Raw genomic sequence first — 8,651 nt, forward strand, 5'->3', positions numbered from 1 at the left:
TTATTTTTCCCATAAACAGCACTTCAGGTCTTCATGGTCTTCAACAGCACTTCAGGTCTTCCAAGGTCTTTATGTTGGTTTATCCTCCTCTTTACAGGGGAAACCCAGGGCTCAAACCAAGAGTAGACTTCTAGAGCTATTAAGCGCCAACAAATACATGTCAGGCATATGTTCCTATTTTTTATGATGTTTAACACATCTTGAAATAAATATCAGGAAATTATGGGCAAAATTCTGATCTATTGGCTCATATTTATCTTTTGTTTTCAAACCCAGTAATAAATTGCTATAAAATTGCTGTTTATATAAAACTGCTGAAAATAAATGAATGGCATAGTGGAACATTACACAATATATAAAAGCAACTACTAAACACACACTATAAAACACTCTTATACAGACAAGCACACATCCTCATTACTCATTTATAACTACCCTTTTATGTCTTTGTTATATTTGTCCTTCTTGTCGAAATGGTTCTCATATAGCCTGGTAAGTGATTTTTAATTAAATTATAATAATATTTGTTTAATATATAAATTGTAAATGATACAATACCTAACTTACTTTAATTTGCTGTTAGGGTTCTCTGTGGGAGAGATCATAGAAAGGGCTAATCGAAACATTGGTATGTTCAAACCCCTTCACAAAGAGATAACGCTTATATGGTTTATAGTTTTAGCAATTAAGAAGACAATCCTTTTTGCATGTATGAATGTGTAATCCACTCTCTTTGTTCTGTGTGGTAGTTCGTGGTGCTGGCCAACCAAGACTTGATGGGGACATTGCAATTAATGATGAGAATGGAAGGAATGCTGATCCCTGTACATCTTCTTGGTGCAAGTGGTCCAAGTACAGTGATGGACTGGTCTATGTGCCCTACGTCATTGCCAACCACTTCAGTATGTCACTGACTCTTATCTGGACTTGTCATGCTTACCATGAAATATTTTAAAGAATTTTTGGGCCCATGAGTGACTATGGAAGTTGAGTAGTGTTAGCATGTTCATGGTTGGGGGCCTAGTATATTAGGATTTCAAGGGGCCTAAAATCTCAAGCCCCACCCCAGCCTGGTCTTGCTTGGAAATACATGATTCCAATAATACTATAGGCTAAGTAACATCTTCAGTTTTTCTCTCCAGGCTCTCGTGAGCTGCTGGTCATTCAGCGAGGACTAGATTCCTTTTCAGCTGTTACTTGCATTCGTTTTGTTCCACGCTACAACGAGAGGGATTACGTCAGCATTGAGTCACAGAGCGGGTATAAATCACAATCAACATATGAAAGTATGATTAGAATAGGACAGAAAATAAATCTACATCAATAAAAATATTACAATTTAGATAGCATTAGAACAGAAATTATAATTCAATTCTGAGAAATTCAGTACACCTAATCAAATTGTAATTAGATTCAGGGTACTTGATTTTTATGTCTGTATCAGGTGCTGGTCCTATGTTGGACGTCAAGGTAATGGTCAGACAGTGTCTCTGGATCGCAGTGGCTGTATCTACCACAACACTGTACAACATGAGCTTCTTCATGCTTTGGGTTTTAACCATGAACAGACGCGCAGTGACCGTGACAGCTACATTCGTGTCGTCTGGGAGAATATCATTGACAGTAAAGTTACATTTTTTTCTGTCTTAGGCAGATGCCATAAAATAAAATAAAAAATCTAAAAAGTCTCTAAAAAACATTCAGATGGCCATATTACTAGATCAGCAAATGCTTTCTTTTTGCTTTTTCCTTCACAAGACATGAAGTATAACTTTGACAAGATCAACACACTGAACCAGGGAACTCCCTATGACTACAACTCCGTCATGCAGTACCACAGGTCGGTCAAAAACCAACTAAACCAGGTTTAAATCCAGTCCTAAATGAGTATTGTGTTATTATATTGCTTTATATATTCTTACATATTTTAACCATCTATATAGTATAAGTCAACAAAAGTTTTGCCATGTTTAAATTTAACTAGAATAATAACTTGCTTCCATGTCTGCACTGTTAGGTTAATGAAATGGATATTGTTTATATTGGTAATTATTTTATTGGTGTGATAATGGTAATATTTATTAATAACGGTAAGGAAGATTGAGACGATAAGAAAAAAAGTTTCAAGTTATACAGTATAAACAGAAATGAAGCAATAAGTGTTTTTTTAAGTAATTAAGTGCAGTGCAAGCATGAAATATAATAAAAATAAATATAATAAAATTGTACAAATAGTAAAGGTAATTCTTATAATCACTGTTATGCTACATACAAACAAGAAAAAATACAGTGTGTCAAAGCTAATTAATTATTTTTAACAAACAGTATTTTAACATATTTTACTATTAAATAATTTTGTCAGTAATAAACTTGTGATTGAAGCAAGCATGCATGGATTTTAAATGTCTTGATGCCAAATGTGGAATTTGAAACAGATTCTTCTCGCCAATATTTGATAAATTACAATATTATTAATTAATATGTTAAAATGTTGTTAAAGTGTCTTTTTAACACTTTTTGTTTTACAAAGCTCCCCGACAGTTAGCCAGTAGTTCAGGATGTTTAATTTAAGGAGTGATCACAATTAATAATCAAGTCCTTCTAAAATTAATTATGCCTAATTATTATTTGATTAGGTTTGTTGTTAAATTCGAATTATATCTTTAATAAAACAATTGATTTCTTTATCCTGTACAAAGTTTCATTACTTTTTTGGTTTTCCAGGACTGCTTTTTCTAAAAATGGTCTGCCCACCATGGAGCCCATCCCCTACAGCAATGTAGCAGTCGGCCTGGCCACTGAAATGAGCCAAAATGACATTATTAGAATCAACAGACTCTATCAGTGCTGTAAGTACTGTACTCTGTATTAACCACCTAATAATAATAATAATAATAATAATAATAATAATAATAAACCGTTTCTATTTCTTAGGAATGTGAGAACACTTAACACATGTGTTCTGTGCTGTGAAAATATCCAAGGACATATGGGCTTCTAAAACCAAAAGGGATCTTCGGTTTTTGTTTTACTTCATGATGTATGATTTTAACAATTTAAAGCAAAAACGACAGAAATAAACTAATGCATTAATACCAAAGCCTTTTTTATTTTAAAGCATATACCTGTGGATACATATTTCTATTTAAATTGATCAATTTGAATTTTAAATTACTGTCTAATTATGCACTAATCCCCTTTTCCAATAACATTTTATTTTTTTAACCTGGTTTCAGGTCTTTTGTGTGGTTGGGCTGAAAATATTTGCTAAAACCTGTGAACCGGTTAATGCTATGAACTTTTTTCCGAATACACCAGCTGCAACGATCAATGTTTCAAATTGATCGTAGATTGTATGCATGGAATGAGCTGTTACATTGTATGTGGTATACCTTACCACTCTCTAATGCTTACTACAGGTTCAAATCAATAGATGGTTGTAAACATGACTAGTTAGATTTTTACTCAGTTCTGTTTGAGGCTATATAGCTGTTTTTTCCTTTCCATCCCACCAGAGGAGCCAGGAGCCATAATTCTGTACACACTTTATGTTAATTTGTTTTAATATTTCTGGTAATGTTTTTTTTCCATCACTGGTGTCTGGTGTGCAATGCATATTTCTACCTTTTTTCCTATAATAATAAAACATAATCCTGGCAGCACTCTCATAATCTATAATACTAACTGCTGCTGCTGCGACCAGTTGTAGTTTTGAAATTGTTTTAACTGCCAGTTTCTTCACAACTGCTGCAATTCCTGGTCACATTAAGTAATTTTTTTTTCTTTTTTTTTGGTGGTTAGTTGTCTAATCCTGATGATTTCAAAAACTTGCTCTCTCACGGTAGCTATGAGAATGTAATAAAGAATACAGATTCATTTTTTATTTTATATTTAAATAACAGTACAGAGGAAAAACTATGTTGGATTAGATAACAGAAGAATATAATTTCCACAAAACTTAAATGTTTTTTTTTTAAGTTTATGAAATTAATATATACCGTTCAGTGTTAACACAAAGGGGTGTAATAATGAAACCTCAATAGGTTTAGTATACATCTAAGATAAATAGAAAATGCCCTAATGTTTTAAGCCTCAAAGCCTCAAAGCTATCAAATAAACATGCTATGAACATTTCAAAGAACAACAAATTCATGAAGCATCCAAAATGTAGACTGTTGTATCCAAAATGTTTACACTATATCCATAGTGTGAAAAACAGTACATTTTGGATGCTTTAAGAAAAACTTACAATGTTCACTAAAATAAATTGAAACTGATAATAAAAAAAATAGCTGATTATTAAGAACTAAATAATGAAAATCAGACATTGCTTTTGAATTTTGGTTTAAACAAAGCATAAAAAAACAAAAACAAATAAAACTGGCCTGGACAAAAATGATGGTACCCCTAAATTTATATTTTGTTGCACAACCTCTTGGTAGACACTGCAAATAAGCGATTTATGTAACTCTCAAAAAGACTCTTGTACCTGTCGACAGGTATTTGGTACACTGCTCATGAGCAAACTACTCCAGCTGTCTCAGGGTTGAAGGAAGCCTTTTCCAGACTCCATGTTTCAGCTCTCTTTACAAATGTTTAATAGGATTTAGCAGGTCACTTCAGAATGGCCCAATGTTTTGTTCTTAGCCATTCTTGGGTGTTTTGGGTCATTATCCTGTTAAACGATTCGACTGAGAAGCTTTCTGACAACGGGCAGCACATTTCGCTCCAGAGTGTTATAATAGCCTTGAGATTTCATTGTACCCTACTCAGATTCAAGACACTTTGTCTTAAAACAACCAAGCCTCCTACATGTTTCAGTGTTCTTTTCTTTGTATGATTTATTTTTGCATCTACAGTATGAACATACAGCTGATGTGACTCAATTTTTTTATGATTGGCTTTCAACCGAGTCTTCATTGGTCATCTTCCATTAAGTCCACTTTGATGGATGGTGTGATCTGACACTGATGTACCTTGACCTTGGAGTTCACCCCTAATCTATTTAAAAGTTTTTCTGGACTATTTTGCTAACATTCATTTTATCCATCTTTTCAATTTGTCATCAACTTTCCTCCTGTGTCCTCTTTATTTTTAGGGAAGTTAGCTACAGTCCTGTGGATCCTAGACTTCTGAATAATAGTGCAACTGTGGTCACATCAATCTACTTGGAAATGGTCTTATAGCTTTTACCTTTAACATGTCCTATGCTCAAATTATTTAAAAACTTTTCTAGAGGTACCATCATTTTTGTCCATGTCGGGTTTCATTAGTTAGTATTTTTAAAATGCTTTTTAAAATCATAAATCAAATGCAATGTCTGATTTATTATATTATCATATTATTACTTTTATTACTTTTGTCTGTTTTAAGTTATTTAAGTGATCATTGTGGGTTTTTCCTTTCTCTAACAAAAAGGTACGAAGAATTTTGTCCATGTGTGTATATATACATAGAATCTGTAGTCTAAAAAATAGATAATCGTAAAACAAAATATATGTATATAAATATTTTCAAATTCCAGATTTATAATGTAGGACTACTGTAACATTTTATGATGTTCCACAGATACAGAGTTTAACAGAATGGTAATGAACAAAACAGTTAATGTGACTTGAGACTAAAAGCTTTCTTCAAATGAGCGAGAAAACATGTTAAAACCTCTGGGTTTTCAGTATTACCACTATTGAGGAAACACATGTACTGACCTCTACACAATCCACCACTATGACAGAGAGACATGCTTTGGTGATCACGTATCATCTGACTATTAAAAAAATCACCACAATTTTGCATAAAATCATGCAAGATGATCCGGAGACTGCTTTCTCTTTATGGAACCCCACAGATCACCCCCCCATTCCCCACCACCATACACATTAGGGGCAGTGGTGGCTCAGATGGTTATAGTTGGCAGTTCAAGCACAAGTAATGTATATATGACAAATAAAGGTTTAACACTCAATCATGCATCACTTCAGGAATTGTTTATTGTTTTTTTCCTGGGAGACAGGTACTTAGGTTTACACTAGAAAATCCAACAGCACTATGGATGATTGGTTATCAAACAATTATAATGACTGTTACATTGCACATGAAAACTGAAAATGAATTCATAATAGCAATTCTCAGAATCTATTAAAGGTTGCTATAAACATGAATAACATTATGTCCAATACACATGGCTAATTATCAACAATCTATAACTTTAGCATTTGTGAAATTTAAGAAAGAAAGAAACTCACATCAAACTACATCAAGAGCAGAGACTTTTCAAACATGTTGAAAACTGTTATTAAACATATTTTAAATGCATTCAAACTCCACTGGTGATGTTCAGAGTGATTTGTTTAAAGGCAGTAAAGCCTGTTAATACGTTCAATGTCATTCTTGCTCATCTCAGTTGCACGTCCAATGGGAACATTATTGTCTGGAATAGGGAGAATGGTTGGCTCCCTGTTCTTGGAGAATGCAAACCTGGATTAACACAATGTGGTGTTTATTATTGTGGCATCAGATAAATCGATAAATCAGGCATCAATGAAAATTGTTAAAAAAAAAAAACTTTACCTTGAATAATGCATGACAGAATCATAGTCATATGGAGTGCCCAAATTGTTGGTGTTGACTTTATCAAAATTGTGTTCTTGTCCTGTGAATATATGGATTACATAGTGTTGTTTATTTTATGTTCTGACTGTAAGAACAATGGCATATCCGAAGCACATTTTTAATCATCAAATGTTGAATAGAAATAAACAAATTCAATTAACACAAAATCAGAAGTGGAATTAGTGCTCTGCTCACCAGGTATAACATTTTGCAGAAGGATTCTGACATGATTGTCACGGTCACTACGAGTCTGCTCATGATGAAAGCCTAGAGCATGGAGAAACTCGTGTTGGACAATGTGATGGTAAACACACCCCATGCGTGACAGGGAAAGAACTTGCCTTCCACCCCTGCGCCCAACGAAAGAATAGCACCTGTACAGCAAAAAAAAAAAAAAAAAAATCTTAAGACTGCATTGATTACATGGGACTTGGATAGGACAAGTCCTATAGTAAAGGTTTGACAATACAACTCTAAAAAAATAGTCATCACTAATAGGACTGTTGACATCCACATACCCAGTGTCAGAGATGATATTAATGTAGTCTTCTTCTCTTCTACGACGTCTGAATTGGACACAGGTCGAGTTTTCGAAGGACTTCAGTGCACGGTTGATAACAGTTCTTTCACTGGGTGCTAAAGGGATTATAAAGATGCTTGTTTAAGATAGCTATTGGTGCTCTGACTCATATTACTTTAATACCAGGAAAGACATATACTCACAATACTCTCTGGAAATCACATAGGGCACCTTAACTTTCCCATTCCTGCCCCTGCGCCATTTGCACTGAAGAGAAGTACATGGATCTGCATTCTGGAGCCCAGTGTACACTGCTATGTCACCATGTATAATGCTGAACTCACCCTGTGACTTTCCTGTGCAGTAAAACACGATTGTCTACACTGAGAACCTTAGTAAATGCATTAATGTCAAGACATTTCCATTAAGACAGTATGCTTCATTAAACTAAAAAAAAAGAAGACTGGACATTAAAAGTTAGAAAGCAAGCTAGACGTACATTTCATTCAAGGAAAATATTACTTTCAAAATGTTTTGATTTTATTATGTTAAAAATATGCCTCAAAATACATAAGGAAAATATAGTATTGTCATAGACATATATGTCCTCAATGTTAAATAAAATTGGTTTTATTTGATTATCATCCTCTTCTAAAATATATTCATTGTAATACACTTAATTTTGATTTAACAACTACACCATTCTTTCTCAGCTTACCACTTTTACAGATGGTCACAAAAGTACTTGCAATACATAGTACCTCAATCATCAGCCTTGTTTTTTTTTAGCAGGGCCAAGAAGCCAAGTAAATTTTCTGTTTCAATCTTACCAGCGTTCTTGTTAGCTCTTTCAAGTATGGAAGATACAGAGAAATAATCCCGGTCAATGCTGTTATCTGAAATGAATATAATGAAATTAGTAAAAAATAAAATAAAATAAACAAATAACAATAAAAAGACTGTTAAATGTCAAATTGTACTGGTATATTCATTAAGAATCTGAAAAATTGCATCTTACCAGGCTTCTCATAGGTCTTACTAACCAGGGCCTGGAAAAGAAATTTTAAAATGACTGTGAGCTGACAGTTTTACTAAGTACTGACAAAATAAAAAACAATATGATACCTGAAATAAATATTTTCCCATTTTCTCAATTGACTCGTTATGCATTTTATGTTGCTTAAGTGTCTGTCAGCTCACCTTTATAGAGTAACTCTGAACTACACTGCTGAACAGCAGCAGGACAATGCATTGCATCAGATACATGATGAGAGTCACATTTAGCGTCGTGGCACTGAGTATGAAAAAGAAGTGAGGTTTATATACACTCATAAGAGTTTACCACTTCCCTCTTACAGACCACAAAGACTATTTCTTAAGAGTTAGGGCAAACTGAAAAATGGAAGTAAAAAATCTTATGCAAAAGTCAGTTTTGCACAAGACTTTTTGAACATCAGTTCTAAACCTAGGCAAAAGGCAAAGGTTTAGCAGTCATAGTTAAACCATTATAATATAAATA

At 33.6% G+C, this 8,651-nt stretch overlaps 2 protein-coding genes across 2 annotated transcripts; one reads left to right on the forward strand and one right to left on the reverse strand.

The window, feature by feature from the left end:
- Nucleotides 1–503: 503 nt before the first annotated feature.
- Nucleotides 504–3,100, forward strand: LOC128519480 (high choriolytic enzyme 1-like). Its single transcript, XM_053493219.1, has 7 exons — nucleotides 504–628; nucleotides 750–902; nucleotides 1,143–1,260; nucleotides 1,445–1,623; nucleotides 1,759–1,840; nucleotides 2,725–2,849; nucleotides 2,935–3,100. Coding segments are annotated over exons 1-7 (741 nt in total). The 5' UTR covers nucleotides 504–546; the 3' UTR covers nucleotides 2,937–3,100.
- A 2,872-nt stretch (nucleotides 3,101–5,972) lies between these two features.
- On the reverse strand, nucleotides 5,973–8,425 carry LOC128519479 (high choriolytic enzyme 1-like). Its single transcript, XM_053493218.1, has 8 exons — nucleotides 8,333–8,425; nucleotides 8,151–8,181; nucleotides 7,963–8,028; nucleotides 7,336–7,488; nucleotides 7,131–7,248; nucleotides 6,808–6,986; nucleotides 6,571–6,652; nucleotides 5,973–6,477 (listed from the first exon to the last, which is right to left on the reverse strand). The coding sequence occupies exons 1-8, from the start codon at nucleotides 8,396–8,398 to the stop codon at nucleotides 6,351–6,353; spliced, it is 822 nt and encodes a 273-aa protein (XP_053349193.1). The 5' UTR covers nucleotides 8,399–8,425; the 3' UTR covers nucleotides 5,973–6,350.
- Nucleotides 8,426–8,651: the final 226 nt, after the last annotated feature.

This window comes from Clarias gariepinus, chromosome 3 (genome assembly GCF_024256425.1).
Source record: "Clarias gariepinus isolate MV-2021 ecotype Netherlands chromosome 3, CGAR_prim_01v2, whole genome shotgun sequence".
Taxonomy (NCBI): Eukaryota; Metazoa; Chordata; class Actinopteri; order Siluriformes; family Clariidae; genus Clarias; species Clarias gariepinus.